This window comes from Macrobrachium rosenbergii, chromosome 28 (assembly GCF_040412425.1).
Source record: "Macrobrachium rosenbergii isolate ZJJX-2024 chromosome 28, ASM4041242v1, whole genome shotgun sequence".
NCBI lineage: Eukaryota > Metazoa > Arthropoda > Malacostraca > Decapoda > Palaemonidae > Macrobrachium > Macrobrachium rosenbergii.
In genome coordinates, this window is record NC_089768.1 from 30,880,001 (window position 1) to 30,905,000 (window position 25,000).

At 35.2% G+C, this 25,000-nt stretch overlaps 1 protein-coding gene across 1 annotated transcript in view; it reads left to right on the forward strand.

Annotated features, from left to right (window-relative positions):
• Positions 1-25,000, forward strand: part of LOC136854199 (fibrinogen C domain-containing protein 1-A-like) — a 514,845-nt gene that overhangs the window by 448,609 nt on the left and 41,236 nt on the right. Inside the window, exon 10 of the mRNA XM_067130506.1 lies at positions 699-808. Within this exon, the coding sequence (XP_066986607.1) occupies positions 699-808 (110 nt within the window). The remainder of the gene's footprint in view (positions 1-698; positions 809-25,000) is intronic.

Below are 25,000 nucleotides of genomic sequence, written 5' to 3' on the forward strand. Positions count from 1 at the left end.
GAAAGCAGGTTCCCAATGGACATGAGGTGTGCTCTGTCCCGCTGTACATCATGGGTAGGGACGTAAAAACGCATTAATGTTCAGTTTCGTACCGGCCCCCATGGTTGGAGCCTTTTATTATCGCCCAGTTTTATGATTCGAGATTAAGAAATAAGATACACCTTCAGTTTTTGTGCATTGTTGTATTAATTTTAGTGTTTGAAAGTGTTGTGGGTCTGGTGGATGTACTGAATCAAAGGCGGATTGCAACTTTGTTCTTTTGTGATGATGATAATAATAATAATAATAATAATAATAATAATAATAATAAATTATTACTATTATTATTATCAGTATCATAAAAAACAATAATAATATTCATCAATATCATAAAAGTTTGTCATTATTCTTTTTATTTTCTTAATAATAATAATAATAATAATAATAATAATAAATTATTACTATTCTTATTATCATCAATATCATAAAAAAACAATAATAATAATCATCAATATCATAAAAGTATGTCATTATTATTATTATTATTATTATTATTATTATTATTATTATTATTATTATTATTATTATTATTATTATTAAGAAAATATCGCAGCATACACAGAGCTCTACATTTTTCAAAAACTAAGCGAAAATAAATCATATCAAAACTCAATTTGACAGCCACCTAAAAACTTCGCCTCTTACTCCGCCTTTTGCAGATGCCAACGACCAGCCCAGGGACTGCGCTGCCGTGGCTGCTGCAGGCGAAACTACGAGCGGCGTGTACACCATCTACCCTGCATCGTGCACTGCCAGGTTCTCCGTTCAGGTAAGTCGTGCCCTTTCGTTCTCCTCGAGTAGGACCTTGGAAGGTTTGTCGTGTTGGTCGTTGGTCTTGCAGCGCTGCTCTAGAATAGGGATGTCTTGTAGTGGTGAAGATGAGTTTCTAGAGTAGAAGATCTTGTGATTCGTTGCTAGAATGGAACATCTTGGTGTAATTCGGTTCTAGAATGGAACATCTAGGTGTAATTCGGTTCTAGAATAGAAATTTATTGTTGTAAGCGCGGTTCTAAACTGGATAATATTGTTGTAATTCGGTTCTAGAATAGAAGTCTTGTAATTCGGTTCTAGAATAGAAAGTCTTGTAATGCGGTTCTAGAATAGAAAATCTTGTTGTAATCCGGTTCTTGAAAGGAAAGTCTTCTTGTAATGTGGTTCTAAGATCGAAAATCCAGTTATAATTCGGTTCTAGAATAGAAATTTATTGTTGTAACGCGGTTCTAAAATGGAAAATATTGTTGTAATTCGGTTCTAGAATAGAAAGTCTTGTAATGCGGTTCTAGAACAGAAAATCTTGTTGTAATCCGGTTCTTGAAAGGAAAGTCTTCCTGTAATGTGGTTCTAAGATTGAAAATTCAGTTATAATTCGGTTTTAGAACAAAAAGTCTCGTTGTAATACGATTCTTGAATAAAAAAGTTACCGTGATGCGATTCTAGAACAGAAAGTTGTGATGTGAAGCGATTCTAATATAGAACGTCTTCCTTTTGTGTGATTCTAAAATTGAAAGATTTAGCTCATCAGAATTAGCCTCACCCCTGAAGCCTTCATTACAAGTCTGATTTAGCAAGAGTACCTTTTCTAGTACCTTATGGTAGATGTCTTCCTTATTTAGCACAAAGTCATTACTAGAAGCCAAATAGAGGTCACAGTTTATCATGCCTATGTGATACCACTTCAAGGAGCGTGCGTAACGAAACTTTCCACCAATACTTAAAAAAATATATATATATACCGGAAATAATATGTAAATATTTACGGCAAGGTGCTAGACCGCGCCCCAAGGTAATAATTTCATAACGTTGAAATCAATAGTCAGGAAATTTCCTCGTGGAACTCTGCGTCAAAGTTATCGAGTTCAGTGTTGCAAAGCTAATGGCAGGAAATCTGCTCTTATGACCACGCCTCAGGGATATTGATTTCCAAGTGTTGCAATAGCTACGGTTATGCCCTAGGGTCCCTCCCATCCCACGGCAAGGGAAGAGGTTTGGAGAAACAACGTTCTCGCCCCAGTTGTTTCCGAACCGTCCATTATCAAGACGTCTGACTAAGTGACCTATTTAGAGGAAGATACAGTTCCTCATTGGACGGGTGGGTATCGTTCTCGGCTAGCACTCTGCTGGTCCCGCGTTCGATTCTTCGACCGGCCAGTGAAAAATTAGAGGAATTTATTTCTGGTGATAGAAATTCATTTCTCGTTATAATATGGTTCGGATTCCACAAGAAGCTGTAGGTTCCGATGTTAGGTTACCAATTGGTTCTTAGCCACGTAAAATAAATCTAATCCTTCGGGCCAGCCCTAGGAGAGCTGTTAATCAGCTCAGTGGTCTGGTTAAACGAAGGTGTACTTAACTTAGACAAAAATACGGCAGCCATATTTTCCCCAGAGGCAGGGAGAGCTTTGATCTCTCCTTGGTTTCTCAAAAATATCCCCGCGCAGGTTTTCGAAACTCCAGCCTCATACCTCCCTCCTCCCGGGGGATATTGTCTTGGCTTTTTGTTTCGAGGGAAGAAGGACACGAGTGCCGGAGAAAACTAAGCTAATTAGAAGTTGACGTAAACTGATCATTTTCGGTAATTAGTTCCGGGGCGTCATTCCCAACAAACTTTGAAAGGAAAGGTTTCGACCTGGGCAAATTAAATTAGGGCCTGATATATATTTTTTTGCTTGTTTACAGCGAATTGTTTTTTCCAGTTCGAAATGCAACAACAGGTTGCAATTAGATTGTTTGGGTCTATTTCTGTCTCGGTCGAAAAATAACGGCGGGTGGAAGGAACGTCAAGTATGTGCTTTCATTTTTACTTTCTTATTGCAGACTTCTCCTGTAGTTCATGTTTTATGGGATTATATTTTGTTATACGTATAGTGCTTACATATGTATAGGTTCATTTGCATATGACTTCAATTTGTAATCTTAATTCTGTACAAATTGTATGATATAATGAAAGATATCTTAAAGGTTAATTAGATAGTTCCTGTTCTGTAAAGTGGATCACAATTGTGAAACAGTGTGCTGTTGTTGTTATTATTATTATCATTTATTATTATTATTATTATTATTACCACCACCAGTAATGCTAATAGTATTGGCGCGATATATATATATATATATATATATATATATATATATATATATATATATATATATATATATATATATGTATATATATATATATATATAATATATTATCATTACCACCTGTAGTAGTAGTAATAGTGTTTGCTATGTATATATATATATATATATATATATATATATATATATATATATATATATATATATATATATATATATATATATATATATATATATATATATATATAAATATATATAACTTGTATATATATACACATATATATATATGGTGGTGGAAAGGTCTTGTTTTTAACGAGAACATTTTCATGTATGTTTGCTTCCTGGTGGCAATAAATGTTTTTCAAGGTTTCTCACCGTGCGCAATATGGGTTACATGTTATGCTTCCCATAATATCGAAAATAAAATGGAATTCCCAGAATATAATTGGTGGTGCATTGAAAGTCATCATTTTCATTGAAAAGACATTGAACTGAACTTTATTGTGAAACCTGTACACAATTTTCTTAGTTCTATTTGTTTTTCTATTTTATATACTTCGATATTTCACTCAGCTAATAATGTTCAGCCCGAAATTGTTGAGGGATCTGAGTATTATTTCTGTTACATTTTACATGTGATTTTGGTTTATGTATGTGTAACACGATCATTATTGTTGAGAGATCTGAATATTATTTGTGCTGCATTTGACATGTTATATTTTAGTTTATGAACCGCTGTATGTGCAACACGATCATTATTGCTTCGTGATCTGCGAACACTTTTTATTATACTTTACTAACAAACGCATTATTTTTCTCTTTAACAAAAAACTGAAGGACGATACGAGGATTATGCATTGCATATCCTTTGAAGGAAACATCATTATATGATTTTCCGATTACAGTGTTCACTGCTTTCAAGCGTTTTGACATGCACCATCTCATCTTCTTTACTGGAGTTGAGCAGATGTACAATAGCCAAATTCTCACATATTCTGTCAAGTCATTCTTCTTCTGCTGCTTTTATTCATGATTATTAACACAGGCCGTATATTTTGCTTGCACTCTTCATAAGTACTTCTCTTTTCGTGCTTGCATTAATGCATGAAGCGTGACGAAAGACTGACGTCGTCAGGAGAGAGAGAGAGAGAGAGAGAGAGAGAGAGAGAGAGGAAGCACGTAACTTTAAGCCACCCAAACACGTGAAAAGAAAATCTATATTTCCTCCTGTATGCCTGCACATGGCTGCAAGCTGGCATTTGCCAGTCTGTGTATGCATTCGCCGACTCGCGCCAGCCTCCTTGTCCACACCAAGAAGCACAAGAGCCACTTGCCTTGACTGAGTGCTTGAAAGCATTCCGCTATATTTGTTTGCGTTGGAATTTGTGCGAGCGTATGTTCATTAATGTACTTCCACTATTTGCGAGTCTAGAGGCTCTCTTTAATGCGCATGTTGGCTTCAATTTATTAGTTCTGATTCGCTGCTTAGCTCTGCTTTCAACGCAGACCTCGCGTCTTTGAGTCGCGCCGCGTAGGCGGTACAGGTGGCCTGTCTTTTTTTTTTTTTTTTTTTTTTTTTTCCTAATTTCGGTTTCGACTGCGCATCACTGAATGGGACGACTTTGATGTGCTCTCAGGCAAATTTGCCGGTCTTTTAGGTTGCCACTTTTGCATCATTACGAGGGGTTTCAGCTGAAGAAATATGTCCGGGGGGAAGGACGGGAGGGGGAGGGGAGGGGAAGGAGGGAAGTGGAGGGGGGAGGTGGTTGCGGGAATCCGAAGCAGCAGGATAATTTGATAAACCATCGAGAGTGAAGGGACGGAGAATAGATGGCCTGTTTAGAACTAGTGAGAAATCATTGAGAGAGCACACGTTAAATCCTGGATAAATCCGGATTCTGCTCCGGATTTATCTTAAAATCCTTTCAACTTTTCCACGAGGAATAACCCAACCTTCTACAAAATTTCATAGAAATTCTTCCATAGCTTTTTGAGATGTTGCAGTAAGTTCATTTTACCAAAAACATACAAGGGAGAAGATATCCACCTACAACTTGAAAAAAGTCATACAGACTTTCGGGTAATATTGGAAAAAGAGAAAAATAAGAGAACGTCAAAAAAAGGATCCCCACTGCCATTAGATTCGTTTCATACAAGCGACGCGACGTAGGTGGGCCATCGAGTCGGAGAATTATTTTGATGAATTATTTTGATGCTTTCGGAATGGCAGCGATGATGGGTTTCTCGCTCGAAACTATTTGGCAAATTGTTTAATAACAATTCCAGTAAAACTGAAAATATTTCCCCGCTTTTTTTTCCCGTCACGCGTCCCAGCCTTTATTCCGTTTCGTTTTTGTCCATTTTTTTTTTTTTTTCCTTTTTCAAGTCTTGTCAGAGTTATTGGAAGGGCATGCTACGAAAAATATACTCTGCAGAGGTATCAGAATTCACGTTGATTACTTTTCTTGGGTGCTTGGGCGTCCTCTAGTTTTTTTTTTTTTTTTTCGTTTTTAATATCGTTGACCTCATTTCCCCTGAGAATTTAGTTTATCTACCTCCAGATCTAACGCACACTAACTGCGACCAGTATCACTCTTGAAGACAATAAACGAATTAAACTGTCAGTTTTGATTTGCTTCTTAAATGGCAGATTTGATTAAAGGATTAAGGTGTTGGTATCAGATCATCTTCTCTAAGGTTTCACTCTCGACGATTTCCAATAAGTTTATCAGAAAGATAGGCAAGCAGTAAGTATATATGTATGTATGTATATATACATATATACATACATATATATACATACACACACACGTAGAAGTCACTTTCATATCATAACTGCAATATCGACGTTTACCCAATTTAAAGTGTGCAAAAGAACACAGCATTGGAGTTTGGTACTCGCTTCATTTGCTCACGAGTGGAAAATTCCTTTTATTGGCTTGATTGCGAGTTTGCAAATACCTTTACAACAGTGGCTTGCAAGAAAACGGTATTTTGTTCCTCTGCTGCATCGTTTTTTTTTTTTTATTTGTTCTTCGGTTCTTTAAAAATAAGTGTGCGTTCAGCTAAATGTTTTGGATAAGCATTTCTTCCACGCCCACCCCCGTTCCTTTTTTTTTTTTTTATTTGTGGAGAAAACTTTTTATCTGTACCAATCGGATGATTCACAGATGTTGAAGTAAGTTTTAGGATTTGGTAGACGTTCGTACATGTTTTATTATTATTATTATTATTATTATTATTATTATTATTATTATTATTATTATTATTGAAAATGAGCAACCATTCAAACGGAGTCAGTAAAAAATGCCTACATCACAGGATGTGAAAAAGGAGAAGGCTGGGAAAAAACGCAAGGCAATAAATTATCAACCTTATTCTTTTCGTATTTACATAAAAACATCAATGAAAATAGGATGATATTACTCAACATTTCGTGGGGAAACTTCCCTGTCAAGATGAGCTTCGAGATTACCGCCGAAATTCCAAGCACTGTCACATCTCCATTGCAGTGAAGGGTATTTTTAAAGGTAATATAAATGACATTAATATTACTGTATGTAAGTTTGGAGACTGACAGATGGAGGGAATAGTAAGAAGCGTTTTACAGTATATACAGAAATTGTCCAGATATTTAAGGAGCATCGAGTATCTTTTATATTCTATAAAGGTTTTTTTTTATTTCCAACTTTCCTTATACCTATTTATCCGCTGCTAAATTTACGTGCACTGTTTGCGTTTCTTGAAAGAACTGCAGTAGATAACCCCAACCATTAACTTTGCTCTTATTTTTGTATTTATTTGTTGAAGTTTTTACTTAATTTTGTATTCATTTATTGAATTATTAATTAATTTACGATACACTTTATTTAAGCCTTCTGTCATTCCTTTCACTTAACCCTTCGTTGCTCCTTGTTCCCTTTCATCCAGTCTGTGATTATCACTCCTACCATTTATCCCCTCCCCTCTTAGACCCTTCTCCCGTCATATTATCCCCCTTCCCCTTCCCCTTCCCCTCTAGCCACCTCTTCTATTATGGCCTAATTTAATGGTGATATATGAGGTATTTGACCTAGAACAGCCAATTAAAACCCTTAAGATCGCCTCTGATGATACTCTCATCGTCTCACTTTAAGAGACATTAGGAGATTGGTACGTGTCGGTGAAGGTTCGTTTTTGGTGTGTACCTACGTACGCACACACACACACACACACACACACACACACACACACACACACACACATACATATATATATATATATATATATATATATATATATATATATATATATATATATATATATATATATATATATTATATATATATTTTGATTTTTTGCTCATGGAAAGGGTGGCGCCAGAAAGTAATACCCTTCTGGGCAGGTCTGTTGGAATGAGGACACTTCTGTGTGTATATCTATATATATATGTATATATATATATATATATATATATATATATATATATATATATATATATATATATATATATATATATATTTGAAAAATAGTATAAAAAATCAGTAGCGATTCAGTTGTGATTTCAGCAACAGTTCCTCTCAACCTTCCCTCCAGTTTCCTACACTTTCCTCATTTCTTTCTCACCTTTTAGTTCAAACGTTCGTTTTCTGCCGCTCTCTCTCTCTCTCTCTCTCTCTCTACTCTGTTCTTTCCGACTTTATTTTTCCCTCGGGAAAAAAAAAGTCAAAGGGAAACTTAAATTGGCAATTAAAGAGGATTTTCCATTTCTAATCCTCTGGTTTCCAGCAATTAACGAGCCATTCCTACCCTGTCTAACAGGCAGCTTTCTTTATTCCAAAGACGGCCGTAGTTGTTTTTCACACACACACACACAGACACTGTGAGTTATTGTGTATTTTTCTCCCAGTGTTATTTGTAACTAGTAAAGTCAGAATATCGTTGGAAATTTCATAAAAAGTATCAGTCTGCAATGAACAAATGTTCTAGTTCATATCTTTTCACTTAATGAAGAATTCAACGTTTTGATAAGATAGTTTGAATGGGTGTTAGGGACTGGCTTTTTGAAATAGGAATATAATATGTTTGCGATGTCCAAACAGTAAACATTTTTAGTATTTCCCGGGTGTTCAATTTAACGCTAATTTTAACAGTGCTTTTAAACCCTGCCGACAGTGCAAAAGGCGCACTTGTAGAGGCCACTGGACGTTGGAGAGACGAGGAGAGTACGGTACAAATGTAAAAAGAGATTTTGTCATATTCACCGAAGTGTGTGAATACCTGCACAAAAGGGTTTGGTCAATAAGCCTTTTGTCAGCAGCCCTGAAAACTATTGTGACTGTCAATACGACGCATGTTTTTTATTTAATTTTTTCCTTTTTTTCATTACGGGGACGTAACGCCTGAAAGCTTTGGAAAACGGTGTTCGAATTCGAATTTTTGTGCATTCGACTTGGAATTCCGAAGGGAATGTGCTTTATTATGGCCTTGTGAGATATCATAAGATGTCCTTGAAATTATTAACCTTATAATTATGAGCTTTTCTCTACGTCTCTGTCATTGGCTGGTCTCTTGGTGAATTAAATTAAACGACTCTGGCTCTGGTTTAACTTGGATGGGTAACCACTAATAAAGAGTTGAAGCCTTAAGGGCTGTAGTTAACATCTTTATACAAAATCAGTGCTTAGAATCTTGCAGGAGGCCTTGGAAATTTGGTATAGGCTGTAATGTTTCAGAGTAGGGTACAAGATACCATCAAAGTTTCCTCTCTAGGAAGATAAAAAGATAAAAAACAGTAGAGAATGAGTTGAAGTGATGACGTTGGCGTGCTTTAGTCACCCAAGAGAAAGATTAGCTGCTAATCGTGCAGAAGTTAACTATTAACACGAACCTGCCTGGATCTTTTTGTAATTCCTGTTCATTTTTTCATTAATGTATTTCATTTCAATAATGAGGGAAACGTCATGTTGATGATGCAGATTTCAGGTCGCCCTCAGTTCTTGGAGACACGTGAAGGATGATAGGTCATTAATAGTTCAGATGGATAGCAAAATTTGTTTAATGAAAAAAAATGCGTAGAATTAGGTAGACGTGTAAGATAAATCGGAACTAAATATTTTTCCTGTGCGAATTTTATTGAGGCTTGAAAATTTTAAAGTCCGTGACAGACAACTCAATACGATCGTCAACCAACAAACGAGCATCTAATTAAAACAATCTGCAGCAAAGAAAATGAGTTGAATAAAAAAAACCCACATCATTAAAAATAAACCGTGGATGAAAACCTCCACACGAAAAAAAAAAAAATGAATCTCCTTTCACTCTCCTCCGAGCAGAATTTTTCAAGAACGCCGTCGCCCAAAATTCTGGAAAATCTTTTCGGGATCAGGAAATTGTAAAACGTCGGCCGGAGTATGCAAGCAGCGTTCTCGCCAACCAGCCAGCCAATAGCGGGCTATATGCCGAGCATTTCATTTTGATTGTCCAAGTGCTCGTTAAAGAGAGTCCCTTTGCAGCACACAATGCAAAAGGGATGTCGCACCGTGAATCAAGCAGGCCAGCTGAATCAATACTTTTATCCCCCGGGACGAGAATGGGGGTCGCTGACATTTTATTTGTGTGTGTGTGTGTGTGTGTGTGTGTGTGGGTGGGTGTCTTAAAACTGTTTATATACTGTTATTTTTCATTAGCCGAACTACAGAAAAACTAATGTAATAGTGGAAGGAATTCGGCTGACACGATAATTAAGAAAAAGTCCGATATTTAAGGAAGGGAAATACCGTACTTGGCTGATTAGATTCCTTACTGACGTTACGCGAGTATTGTTTCTTACTTTGTGTTGTATTCCTTATTCTGTGTGAGCAAGGTTGCAGAAAAACTATGTAGTAAGGGCAAGTATTTGACGGACATAATATACGTGTAAAATTTATAATAAATGAAGCGTGACCTCAACTTTGTTTATAGGAAAAAGAAGGTGATATCTTAAGGAAAAATCCTCCTTTCCCAATAAGGTGAAAGAAAATTAAATGTTAATGTGGAATAGTAGAAAAATTAAATATATTCTTTCATATACAAATCCTTGAATTTTGTAATGTGGTATTTATATAAGTTGCATGAAGTGAATTCATAATGAGGTATACCAAATAAAGATGAGGTGTTTATTATCTCTCTCTCTCTCTCTCTCTCTCTCTCTCTCTCTCTCTCTCTCTCTCTCTCTCACCCACACACACATGAAAGTTGCCAAAAAAAAATGAGACGAGTATGGGCAGTGAAGCTGAAAAATCAAAGAAACGAAAGTTTATAGAAGCCAGAAAGATTTATAAATTAATTCCTCTTGCATTTTATGAACCGACGCTGGATATTGAGAGTAGTAATCGCTTTGGCGTTGAGAATTATGGCAGCATTATAGTCGTACTTAGAGTCTGCACGATTGCCGTAAGCCTTTTCTTGGACGTAAGGCCGACGAGGTGGTTTGCCGATGCGGCATTTTCTATCTTCGGGGACCTCGTTCGTCACCTCTATCGGGGCAGGACAATGCCAACGCGTCAGCGCCATTTAGATGGAGTATTGGAGCTCTAAAGTGCCAATGTGACAATTAAAGACAACGTTAAGACAATTTACGGTCGCCGGATGCGATAGGGAGATGCGGCCGGACAATTTCTTCGTTGTCTGCTTGTCCCTCGTGTTCGGAGATGTTTGAAAAGACATTCAGAGAACATTCCGTTTCATTTTCGGGATTATTATTGGATGTCGTGGCTGCTGCCCTCTCTCTCTCTCTCTCTCTCTCTCTCTCTCTCTCTCTCTCTCTCTCTCTCTCTCTCTCTCTCTCTCGTCGTCATACCTAAAAATATTCCTGTGAGGGGAAACAATCACTCTGGTAATTGGGATAAATCAGGGTTTTGATACCAAAATCCGTAACATAAAACGACGTATAACACATTTTTGTGTTTTTTTTTTTATTTGAGATTATAAATGCTATTATTATTATTATTATTATTATTATTATTATTATTATTATTATTATTATTATTATTATTATTGGTAGAAATTCAGACATCCATTTAACAGACATTTTTAGCAAAACTCGATGTACGAGCATGAAAACTATTTTAAAAAGACGAATTTTCTTAAACTTTTTTTCCGTACAGCCTTAAAAAAAAAAAGAATTTATTTAGGAAAGTTTGTCTTTGCTTAGGAAACAGGGGTTTTGGTTAGACAAAAGGTTGGTAATTTCGGGCAGAAAAAGGCTGAATTTTGCTGGGAAAAAGAGAGACTGGTTTGCGTTAAAATAAAAAGCACTTTTATATAAAAAAAAAAAATACTGTTACTGGTTACAAAAATGATTGATTTTGTTTGTGAAATTGGATCAGTAATGCTAAAGAAAGGCTGCTTTTAGTTGGGAAAATGCCGATTTGGGGTAGAAAACACCATGAATATAATTTCGGCGTTTTTAAAGTTTTTTGGCCAAAGTTTGGTTTTAGAAAAGGACTACTTTCAGTTAAGAAAATGTTATTTATATTAGAAGAAACTGTTACTAGTTAAAGTTCGCCCTTTAAATATAACTGATTTGGATAAAAATTCTAATTTGATGTAGAGTGTTGGTTAGGAATGAATTAATAATTTTAAGTTATCAGTCGTCGTGACTTCTATGGTCATTGGGTTAGGTAAGATGTAGGAAAAATTAATGGAGAAAAGCTTATTGAAGAGAGGAACTTGATTGAAATAATCTAGTATTTAAATAACTAAACTACTTGGCATTCAGATGGCCAACAAGGAATCCTTCCACCTATAAAACTAATCGCTCTATAGCGGGATATAGCCAAAGTTCTTGTTATTGACCAATCTGTTAACAACCGCTTGTAGTTATTAATAACATCCACTGACAGTTTTTAACAAACTTCGAGTTCGGGTTTATTCGTCTGCCCCGGAATGATTTTGTGATATTAAAAAACTTTTCTTTCAATTAGTTTTCAGGGTGTGATATTTTCATATATATTATTCTTGTAAGCTTCTTCAAGGTCCATGTATTCGTCGTAAAACTTTTACGTTTACTTCCAAACTCCTTTCATTACTGTTGCATTACAGAAACATCATCTGCGTACTCCCTCCTGTCAACCCACACTGTTCTTCCAAGGCATGCATACACGCATACACATATACATATATTTAAAGATCATATGTATGTGTGTATATATATATATATATTATTTATATATACTATATATATGTATGTATTTATATATTTTTATAAATAACTATTGAATAAAAACTATATATATATATATATATATATATATATATATATATATATATATATATATATATATATATAGATATATAGAGAGAGAGAGAGAGAGAGAGAGAGAGAGAGAGAGAGAGAGAGCTACCAAATTTGATTTTAGAGAGATCGTTCTTTTTCTCTTTGTCCTGATAAGTGTTATTACACCTATAAATATTTTCAGCTGTTGGCAGAATCCAATATCAGTATTGCAAGACTAGCCCCCTTAACGAAAACTTAGTAGGTCTTTACAGCCAGCGTTCGTGTGTAATACACGGAACGCGATACTATATATATATATATATATATATATATATATATATATATATATATATATATATATATATATATATATATATATATATATATATATATATATATATATATTTATATACATATATATAATGTATGTCTTCATATGTATGGTTGTATGTACGTATGTATAAATGTCAGCAAATTCATATCGACGTTAGGTTTATATTTCACTTATTGCTATGTAAATTGAGAGCGGGTAACCTCCATACGTAATTACCCTGAGGTACAAGGGGCTTCCCTCTGCAAAGCTTCAAGAGTACATGTAATTTACATATAGAACATAGAACAAAGGTTGGAATTCACGCAGGAAAAGAGTCTGATATATACAAGACTTTAATGACGATTCCGTTCGGTAACTGATACCAAGATGTTAGAAAAATGTTTTAAAACTAACATATCTGTATTTTGATTCTGAAGAATGTGATGTAATCATTTAATATATTTCACGACAAACTTTGACCCTAGTCTTTATCGTAATCAGGATGGGTATTCATCTCGGGTAAAATATCTGACTTTGACAGAAATTTGAACTTTGGGGCTACAATAAATTCCCATTCTTCCTAGTAGCTTAGCACAATATTAGAGTCGGATACCACGCTTCAAAATGAAGACTCGAAACCTGTCATGGTAGCATTATTATTCTACATTCATTTCCTCCTCGGATTTCAAGGCTTCAGTCGAATAAGTATTCAAGAATGTCATGAAAAGAAAACCTAGGAATTTTATCTTGTTTTTTTTTCCAGACCGTTGAGAATTGTTTACTGCGCTAAATAATAGCCCACGACCTTCACCTTTCCTACCGGGAGAGAGTATTTCCATTACCTTTTGTCTTCAGAGCCTACTGTCCCTTTGCACAATAGCCTTGAGAACGAATCCACATCCATCATCCTCCAGTGGTCGCTCGTCCAAGGGCTGTTGAATAGCGACCCACCTAGGGCTTTGCTGTGCTTGTTTCTGCGTCTCCATTGCCAAGAATTCTCTCTCTCTCTCTCTCTCTCTCTCTCTCTCTCTCTCTCTCTCTCTCTCTCTCTCTCTCTCTCTGTGACGTTTATATAAAACTGTTTAGTCGTTGTAAAACTAGTTTACGGTTGTAAGTTACTATATAATAATCTCTCTCTCTCTCTCTCTCTCTCTCTCTCTCTCTCTCTCTCTCTCTCTCTCTCTCTCTCTGGCGTCGACTACCGTGGTCGTTGCCACACCAGTTTTCGTTTGTAAATTACTATCCTCTCTCTCTCTCTCTCTCTCTCTCTCTCTCTCTCTCTCTCTCTCTCTCTCTCTCTCTCTCTCTCGTCGATGACCATAATCGTTGTAACACCAATTTGTTTATGAATCTCTCTCTCTCTCTCTCTCTCTCTCTCTCTCTCTCTCTCTCTCTCTCTCTCTCTCTCTCTCTCTCCCTCTATGGTATTGATGGCCTTAGCCTTGTAACACCAGTTTGTCTTTAAATCACTCAATTTATCCCCCCCCTCTCTCTCTCTCTCTCTCTCTCTCTCTCTCTCTCTCTCTCTCTCTCAACAGTCGTCCCCATACATGCTGTGGCGCCAGTTTATATCAATAAATCAGTCAGTTCAGTCTGCGCGAGTGTGAACATATGTCTGAAAATGCTGACAGTTTTGTTTATTGGCTATCGATAAGACGAATGGAATGGGAGAAATCGAAAAATAAAAAAAAAAATAGTTTAAAAGTACCGCATGTTTGTAATATGAGAGTTAGCCTTAAGTGGGTCTCTCATTAATGTTTGTTATTGGCTGTCAGCTCTTTTTTTGTTTTTCTTTTACGACACTGATCTTAGACAACAAAATAGTCCTTCACATGTCGACGTCTGTTGGCTCTCAAATCAGAATGTGTCAAGTCGTACGCCCGAGTAGTGAGTTATTTGATGCCACTAAAAGGGAGTGCATCTTAAGTAAGCGTTTTAGGTAGCACTTCTCGCTTGTGTTAAGCAACTTTGCAAAGTGGGTATGTGTTTGCATATGCGAGAGAGAACTTAGAGAGAGAGAGAGAGAAAAGTGATATATAATAGCCACCCAAAGAGCAATATTTCTTTGGTCAACTTAGATTTTAGCGACCATTTCGTCCATTTTGATTAGTGTGCTTTTGATATTCTAGGTAATTTGGGATGCCAAAATCTGTACAAAATATGATCAACGATTGTTGGTTTGATTATATATATATATATATATATATATATATATATATATATATATATATATATATATATATATATATTATATATTTATATTTATATATATATATATCTGTATATATATAATATATATATTTGTTTTTATGTATGTAAAACTATGAGGTTTGTGTGTGTGTGTGTATATATATATATATATATATATATATATATATATATATATATATATATATATATATATATATATATATATATATATATATATATATATATATATATATATATATATATATACATACATACAGTACATACACATTACTTTTTTCCACTGAGGTCAGACACTTCAGATAAGTTTTGAATAAAAATGTCAGAAAATAATAGAATTACGATGTTTTCAACAGACAATAAATTGAAAATTAAAGGAAAATCAGATTCAGGTTTTTTGGCCGATAACAAAAGAAAATATATTTTCATGATACTTACCTTTTCACGAGATGTGTCACCTACGTAAGAGGCTGATGTAAAGTGGTTCAACTCTTTGCCAAGCAAAATGTCGTTCTTTTCTGCGACTTATGTACTGTCATATCCTTCGTTTGTAATTTTATTTTCTGTTTTAATTTTGTTTCTGTATTTAATTCTATTTAACATTAAAAGAGAATATGAGGTTTCATGTGTTGCCAAAAAAAAAAAATTACCTTAAAGCTTCCAGGCGATTGACGACCCGATAACGAAATGAAATGAGCCGCGGAAGAGTACGCCACCATCCATTTCAAATCTGCCAAACTTTTTTTTTTTATTGTTTGTTGTGTTATCGAGCAATAATAAAAGGGCACTTAACGCCAGAAAAGCAACGGTTGATATCGGATAACGAGCTGCAAAGAGGCATCGGATATCGAACTAACCATTTGACATCAAATGCTGAGGCTCCGACCAGACATCAAATACTCCGACGCTTTTGGGATCCGATTTCTTTTGTTTGTATAATTTTTTTTTTCCACTTGAATTCAGCAGTGATGGAATAAAAATGAATGGATAAAAGTTCAAAGATAGTCGTGGATAGTTTTGGCTGTTAAATTAGAAGATTGTGTATGGCAGAAATTACACATATTCAGAAAAATTATAAATTCAGTTATGATTAAGTAAGAAACTATGTAGAAATGATACAGAGTAGATTTCGATAGCTTCAGCTGTTAGGTTGCTGGGCGGTGCAAAAAAAAAAAGTATATAATTACAAAAAATAGGAAAAGTTAAAAGTTCACAGAATAGTGGTGAATATAGTTTTGGCTGTTAAATTACAAGATTGTATATATGGTAAATATAGTATATTTTATTCAAAAAATTTATATTGAATATTTGCCCAAAATAAATTCAGCGATGATAGAATAAAGAAAAATTGCATAGAACAGATTTCGATAGCTTCAGCTATTAGGTTACAGGACTATGCCAAAAAAAAAAAAAAAGAATTACAAAAATGGCAAATATTTGCCCAGAAATAAATACATAGAAAGCTGACAATGCTAAGTGAACGCCGTCGATCAAGAATGATTTATGATTATTCCCAAAAAGGTTGAAATAAAATTTACATTTTTAGGGAATGAAAAAAAAAAATACTTCATCATAAAAGAAATATGGTACAGATAAATTTGAATCGGAATGAACGGGATAGCCACCCATAACTATTATTGTTTTTTTATCAACCTACCGTTGAACCATACGTATAGACACTAGGTGAGATTGTTTTTAGGAATTAAAGCTCTTTACAAAGGAGCAGAGAGATGAAGAAGGCATCTGTCAAACAAGTAGCCGTACGGTAAAAGCAAATCAGAAAATATTCGCTCTCTGAGTTTTCTTCATTCAGAATATTAAATCGACAAGAATACAAAAGAAAATTGAATTGAGATTGCTTCAACCTTGGTACCCGGAGATACTGCCGATAGTCCTAAAAGGGGCGTGATAAAATTTATATCGTTGACCACCTGCTGTCATCATGCATAAATTCAATGTCTTGATTGTAAATATATGTATCTCTATAACTGTGTGTGTGTGTTGTGTGTTTGTTGGCTAAGTCTGGCATCCACCGCCTCAGCTTGTGCCTGTGCGCTTATTGTGTATGTATGTATGTGTGTGTATATATATATATATACATTGTACATGTATATATACATTACATATGTATATATGACTGTGAAATATTTTCTGTTAAAACAGAATTCCATCAAATATAAGGTGCCCATACAAACACCAAAATGTGGAAAATAAAGGCTATATTTCAGAGACCAAACTGTCTCTCTCCTCAGGAGAGTCTGAGGAGAGAGACAGTTTGGTCTCTGAAATATAGCCTTTATTTTCCACATTTTGGCGTTTGTATGGGCTCCTTATATTTGATATGTATACTCGTCTTCTCACCATTGCTGTCGTCAACTTGCTCGGCTTTTCGTATCCTTTTTCCCCTCTCCAGCAATCAAGCACCATTCTAAACACATCACCACAAGACTTTCCATTCTCATGCACACTAGACACCCCATAACTGCCATCTCTTTCTCTGTCACCTGCCTGTGCGTTTGAACCACTTAAAACAATCATCCTTTCCCGTCCTCTAAGCTCATCAAGCCATAGATGCAGACTATCGCAATAAAATACTTTCTCCTTGGTCCCTTTCCAATCCTGTCCCATACACACTCACTATCAATACCCATATAATCCTCAGTCTAAGACATTTGTACTCATCCAACCGTCACCAGAGTCTCTAACACAAAGTGCTACACTTGCCCTAACTCTTAAAAGTTTCAGTTAACCTCAGACACAGTCATATTTTCCTTCCCATTCCTGCACAGGCAGCACTTTCATCTTTATTTCCTTCAGTGCCAAAGCTGAATGCTTTCTCTCCAAAGCAAAATCAAATATCATCCATTATTCACTTTCTGCACTAGGTCTACTCATATTCATAAAATCCCATGCACCGTATATTTGGTGACCATATATATATATGTGTGTGTGTGTGTTCATACATATATACATTTATATTCTGTGCGACTGCATTAAGTTAACAGAGCACTCTTACAAAAATATATACAAATCAAAAGGTGATCCTCTCGAAAAAAAAAATCCACTTTTTATGCTAGTATTTTGCATATCTACTTACACGAAAAAAGCCACTTAACTATATCGAAAGGTCGACATTTCATCGCTTTTAAATCGAGAAACACCTATTTTTCGTTTCTCTGACGGAAAGTTGTACCAAGCACTTACATTCATAAATATTATGACCAAAGCCGTGAGAAACACAGTGGACTCCAGCAACGCAAAAGAGTTGGCAAATAAACTTCGTAAGCCTCAGAACAAAAACAAACATAGAAGCAGAATTATCACGAGAGAGAGAGAGAGAGAGAGAGAGAGAGAGAGAGAGAGAGAGAGAGAGAGAGAGAGAGAGAGGCGGTACGGGGGGGAACATGCAAACGCCCCAAGAATACAATATTTTATGGCAACGGATGGCGTTCAGAGGGCGGAGTTGTGTGTGTTTATTTAGGAGACAAAAAAAATGAATAGGATAAAAAAAAATAAATAAAAGCGAAGGGGGAAGGTGAAGACGAATGAGAGAAAGAGGGAGAGAGAGAGTGAGTGTTCTGCGAAGTCCGACAATTTTTTGAGGTGTAAAGATTTTCACGTATTTTTACACGTCTATGCATCTAGTGCACATGTACACACGTGCTCTCACACACACACACAATATATATATATATATATATATATATATATATATATATATATATATATATATATATATATATATATATATATATATATATATAAATATAAATGTGTGTGTGTGTTTTAATAATGGAATTCCACAAGCAACAAATTATTTTTGGTAAACTAGAACAAATTATATAAATATATGTGTATATATATATGTATGTGTATATATATATATATATATGTGTGTGTATGTGTTTGTGTGTGTGATTTAGCAAAGAAATACCGTAACCCACACGCTATACATTATTAAAATGGAACTTTTCAGTTCAAAATGTATTTATGAAGACATTTTTTAGGCAGAATATTTCCTGAGATAGAATACTCCGCGTGAATTCTGGGGAAATTCTGAAACGCATAAAACTCATTTTTATGAGAAATTCGTTAAAGAAAAAAGGACGTCACAGAAGAAGGAAATAACTCTCAAAGCTAGAGGTTTTGTGAAGAGATCATCTGTCTAAATTGACGAAGTTATGCAAAGGAAAGTTTCAGTAATACGATTAAATTTGGGGCGAAAATGGTGCGCTTGTAATTAAACTTCCTAGGAATTGTGGGGAGATAAGTAGTTGAATTATTCGTTAGCAGTCTCTCTCTCTCTCTCTCTCTCTCTCTCTCTCTCTCTCTCTCTCTCTCTCTCTCTATACTATAAACTGCAGAAGTTTCTTAAACCCGTTGATAAATGTACCCAACATACAAAATTCAACCCTTAGCAAAACATTAAATAGATAGGAAATTTAATTTAGTTTTCAATTAATCAGCAGCATATTTGGTGCTATCATCAGGCATCGTCATGTCTTCTGGACCCGACCCTCTCAGAAAAGAAAAGCAAAAAGAGTATTCTCAGCTATATTAGAAGCAGATACGTGTCTCCTTTTTTTCTTAATTAGACTGGAGATCCCCCTTCATGTCAGTGTCTACTTTTCCCCATTATGGTCGGACGAAGAGACGGTTATAAATGGGGTGGTCTCGTTAACCTGAAAATGCATAAGCGTTAATATTGGTAATTGGATTGTATGTTCGTGATAAACTCTAATTTTATTGGCTTCGGATAAACGCATAATGTTTTAAGACTGGTTGGGGGGACGTAGGTAGGTAGGTATGTAGACAGAAAAGACACATGCTTTTTATACATGCCTTGTAATTCCACAGTGCTCCCGTGGATGAGGAATATAGGAAATTCTCCCGTGAGTATATAAGGAGGGGATGCTAAGGCTTTCGGCTTCTGTTATCAAGTCATCTTCAGAGTAGCCTACTCTGAAGATGACTTTATAATAAAGTTCGAAAGTCTTGGTGTCTCCTTTTATTTTCATGTGAAAATTTCTTATATCCCAAATAATTATACTCGTATATATATTATATATATATATATATATATATATATATATATATATATATATATATACATATATATATATATATATAATATATAAATATATATATATATTTATATATATATATATATATATATATATAATAATGCTAAGTAAAGGACGACAGACAGTCGAAAGGCCTCATAGCACTCCAGTGTTTCCTTTCCTTCGTGGATTTTATCTTTATATATTCATCACGTTACAGATTTTCGTGATTCAATTGTACATATGTGTATATATATATATATATATATATATATATATATATATATATATATATATATATAGAGAGAGAGAGAGAGAGAGAGAGAGAGAGAGAGAGAGAGAGAGAGAGAGAGAGAGAGAGAGAGAGTACTGATGTTCAGCATAGGCAACAGACAATGCAGTAAGTAAGGTAATAGGATTACCCAGATAATAAAAATGGCAAACCTGCATTAGCGTCTTAACAAAAAAAAAAAAAAAAAATTCAATGAAAGCCGAAAAAAAATCGAACGTTACATTAACGGATCTGGAATTTCATCACATTTACAGAAATGGAAAAAAAAAATCTTGAACAGTAGTGATTTCCATTTGATCTGGACTTAAAATATTTTTAAGTGTCTAGAATTTCATCTGATTGGAGCTTAGAATTTTTTTTTTTTTAAGTATTCAGTTTCTGAGTGCACTTTATGCTCTGATTATCAGTACAGGAAGATAGGTTATTTTATTAAGAGTTAGAAGTTAGGATTTCACCATCTCTTTTTAGCAGAAGTTGGGAAATTATTTAGAAATTACCAACTACAAAATGAAAAGTTTATCGGCGAAATTCCTCTCGTACATTGTCAGGAACATAGAGAGTTTGTCGATGACTCATTTTAAATAAGAGGAGAGGGAGGACTCCTTTCATATAAGAGGAGATGAATGACTCATTTTACATATGGGGAGATGAATGACTACACTTATAAAAGAGAAGATTAATGACTCGTTTTTCCATTTATAAAAGAGAAGATGAATGACTCATTTTTCATAAGAGGAGATGAATGACTTATTTTACGTAAGAGGAGATGAATGACTCACTTTACATAAGAGGAGATGAATGACTCTTTTTACATAAGAGGAGATGAATGATTTCTTTTATAAAGAGAAGATGAACGACTCCTTTTATATAAGAGGAGATGAATGACTCCTTTTATATAAGAGGAGATTAATGACTCCTTGTATATAAGAGAAGGTGTATGACTCATTTTACATAATAGGAGATGAATAACTCATTTTAAGTAGAGATGGATGACTCATTTTACATAAGAGGAGATGAATGACTCATTTGAGGAGATGACTGGTTAATTTTACATCATAAGAGGAGATGAGTGACCCCTTTTATATAAGAGGAGATGAATGACTCCTTTTGTATAAGAGAAGATTTATGACTCATTTTACATTAGAGGAGATGAATAACTCATTTTACATAGAGATGGATGACTCATTCTACATGAGAGAAGGTGAATAACTCATTTTACATAGAGGTGGATGACTCATTTTACATGGGAGGAGGTGAATGACTCATTTTACATAAGAGGAGATGAATGACTCATTTTACATGAGAGGAGATGAATGACTCATATTACATAAGAGGAGATGAATGACTCATTTTACATGAGAGGAGATGAATGACTCATTTTACATAAGAGGAGATGAATGACTCATTTAACATGAGAAGAGATGAATGACTCATTTTACGTAAGAGGAGATGATATATCTCATTTTATGTAGGAGAGATAGAAAGAGTTAAGACTCATTATATGTAAAGTCTGCACATATATGGTTTGACAATTCATATACGATCATTCTGTCTTTTGTGTCTCGAAAGCTTCAGGGAGATTAAGACGGTGAAAACAGCAATAAAAACATCATTATTAATTTACTTAATTATATTGTATTTTTATTATGAAGGAACATCGACCAGTTAGCAATTTATGCTTCGGTATGCACTGCTAGGTAAAATTACAACGAAAGGTACATCATAGTAACCTAAGCAATCATCTTAACAAAGAGGACCACGTGCCGAGGAAGTAAATAAAAGTCACGTGCCCAGAAAAGTTTTACATCCATTATGAGAATTGGGGACGTTTTTGTGAGAACCGCCACATAACATCATTTAATAATTCATCGAGAATCTAAAATATTCGTCTGGCTCGTGTCAAGATTGTACAACGAGTGCAGGAGTTCATTAGCAATAACACCAGGGAGGCTTTAGAAAGGCAAAAGTTCATAAAATGCCTCATCACAAAATTATATTGAATTCATCCCAAAATCCAACATGCTAACCCTCTCATATCTATTTTTGTTAATGATGGACGGACTCCAGGATTTTATTTTAAATATTCCATTTCGATACGGCCATCCTTCAAAGATTTTGAATTAGGAGTGGTATTGGGAACGTAATCGTCTCTTAAAGGTGCAGTATTGCTTCAGGCTCAGAGGTCTACCCTGAAGTAATGATGGAAATACATATGAACGTTAACACATCAGTGATTAACATGTATAGTGAGCAGTTAATGTAAAAGAAAAAAAGGTGGGCGGAGGGCTAATGTTTCCGCCTGTCGTTGCTATTCTAAAATATCAGAGTACCCGAATATCTCTTATTTCCTGTTTTATATGAAACTCACAGTTTTTTTTTTTTTAAGAAATAATGAGAAGTAGTGGTTAACTCTGTATTACATGCTGAAAAAAAATTACTGTGCTAATGATGTTTCTGAATCAGGCAGCGTAAGCTGCTGCTCGGATAAGATGAAGAGATGAAATGTTACGATTTTCTTGTTCTATAAAGAGAGAGAGAGAGAGAGAGAGAGAGAGAGAGAGAGAGAGAGAGAGAGAGAGACTTCTCTTAAACCGAACCACTGAAAATTAAGCGATGAAACGTAAATAGATGTCAGACATCATATAAACAGCAGTCTCCTTGAACACAAAGCTTCTGCTATCTTAACGTTTATTTAATCACTGCAATAAGTGGCGCACACTGAGTTGGCGGCCGCTAAAGTTAAAAGAAGGAAACTTTTTGCAATATCGCATTTTGTTGGGAAGAGAATAAAAAAATTTAATAAATAAAATCTTCAATACAAAGAAATTAGAAAGATAACCCTACCCATTATGCGATTGAACGAGACAGCATCGCAAGATCAGGGAAGAAAAAGAAGCAAAATGACTGCACATAAAAAAAATAAATAAATAAAAGAGAAAGTCACAGTCAGATTTCACAGTGGTGTTTGTTGGCTGAAGGCAAGAGAGAGAAGGATGTGATGTCATGCGAGAGGAAAAACCATGGATGAAGCAGATAATATCCGAAGGAAAGGAATAATTAAGCGAAAGGAAGTTGAAGATAAGAACTAGAGATGAAAAAACGTGGTAAGAAAAGAGAAGCCGTGAGGAATAATGGAAGGAGAGCAAAGAATAAAACCCAGAAGAGAAGGGAAATAAGAGGAGGTACGAAATTTCCAAGCGGATAGCTGAAGTTAGAATTACATCAGTGCTCTTGTATCAAAGAGGTGGTGAGGAAGAGGAATGGGAGGTGGGGGCCGTTAGGAAAAGGAGGAGGAACAGGAGGAAAGCGAAGGAATAGGAAGACAGCGAAGGAATAAAGGGAGGAAGCCATCCTTCTCTAAACCTGATATGAGACACCAAAGGCGAACAGGAATGGTTATTTGAGACTTATCGACCTTCTCAGAACGAGACAGGTATGGAACCTCGGAAGGGGAGAGGGCGTGGGTGGCCTGGGGGAGGGGGGGTAGGTAACCTCTTAGGACAGACAGCTCACAAGTTACAAGATTGAAATCCCTACGGGGATGGTGCAAAACAACAGAATAAGACTGGCTTCCGGGCGTTGAGAGATTTCCCCCCCGACAACCACGCCTCGAAAGTATCTGTGCAACACAGCACTGGAAGTGGAACAGGGCGAATTTCTCGTGCAATGTTGGGTATTTGTTGGGTATTTGGAGGCAGTCAGCGTCACATCCTCTTAGTTAATTTAGCTGTTATTCTGTAAACTCAGTCCGAGACGCTCTTCATGACAACTGGGTTATCTGGATACAAATTTTAGCTGCCACAAGATAGACGCCTAACGAGTATCTTCAACATTAGGTTTGTTCCATCGCCTTTGTATATCGTGAATATCTGAAGTTTTGGGTTCGTAATCCGTTGCTGGGGGCCATCTTGCACTTTTGCATATATATATATATATATATATATATATATATATATATATATATATATATATATATATATATATATATATATATATATATATAATGTATATATATATATATATATACTGTATATATGCAGCGATAAATCTTATTGCTATAGGTTTCCCAGAAGTGTAACTGGATGAAGGATTGATTAGTCAGTCCATATCACAGTTAAGTTTCCTTTGCCTTGTGACCATAATGACATGGCTTTTTGATAAGTGTTCGTGCAAGTGAGTAGATAAATCACAATAGGGTATGTGTTGCAGATTTCAAATTTGGATAATATACATCAAAATATATCGAAGCGGCAGATAATTAGGAGATAAGGGCTACATTGGGTTATGGCTGCTTTCCTAAATACCCTCAGGAGAAATAAAATCAATTTCTCATACCTGGATAGCAATGAGGATTAGGAAACCGTAGGAAAAAGGCAATGCATTTGATTTTATGCATCTGAATGCTGTCAGCTCAGCAGTCAGTAATTTTCAGGGGAAAAATACAAAGCTCGAAGGTGTTGGTGTATACAAGATAACCTTGCTGTTGTGGAAAAACGCCTAAGGGTGTCTCAGGGGGTAAAGCCTACCCTGTGAAAAAAATTTGCCTAATATTTGGTAAAATAGTAGTATCGAAACTGTATCTTTTTCAGTGTCGTAGAGCCTCGATCTGGTTGTTGATATCCTTGAAGATCTTATTTGAAGGGGGCCTTAACCGTATAGAACTTTATTCGTGTATAAAAACAGCTCCATTGTTCGAAAATAGAATGAGATTCCTATCCAAAAAGTAATCGCTTCCCACTTTTTACTTATATATCAGGTTCTCATTTTCATAG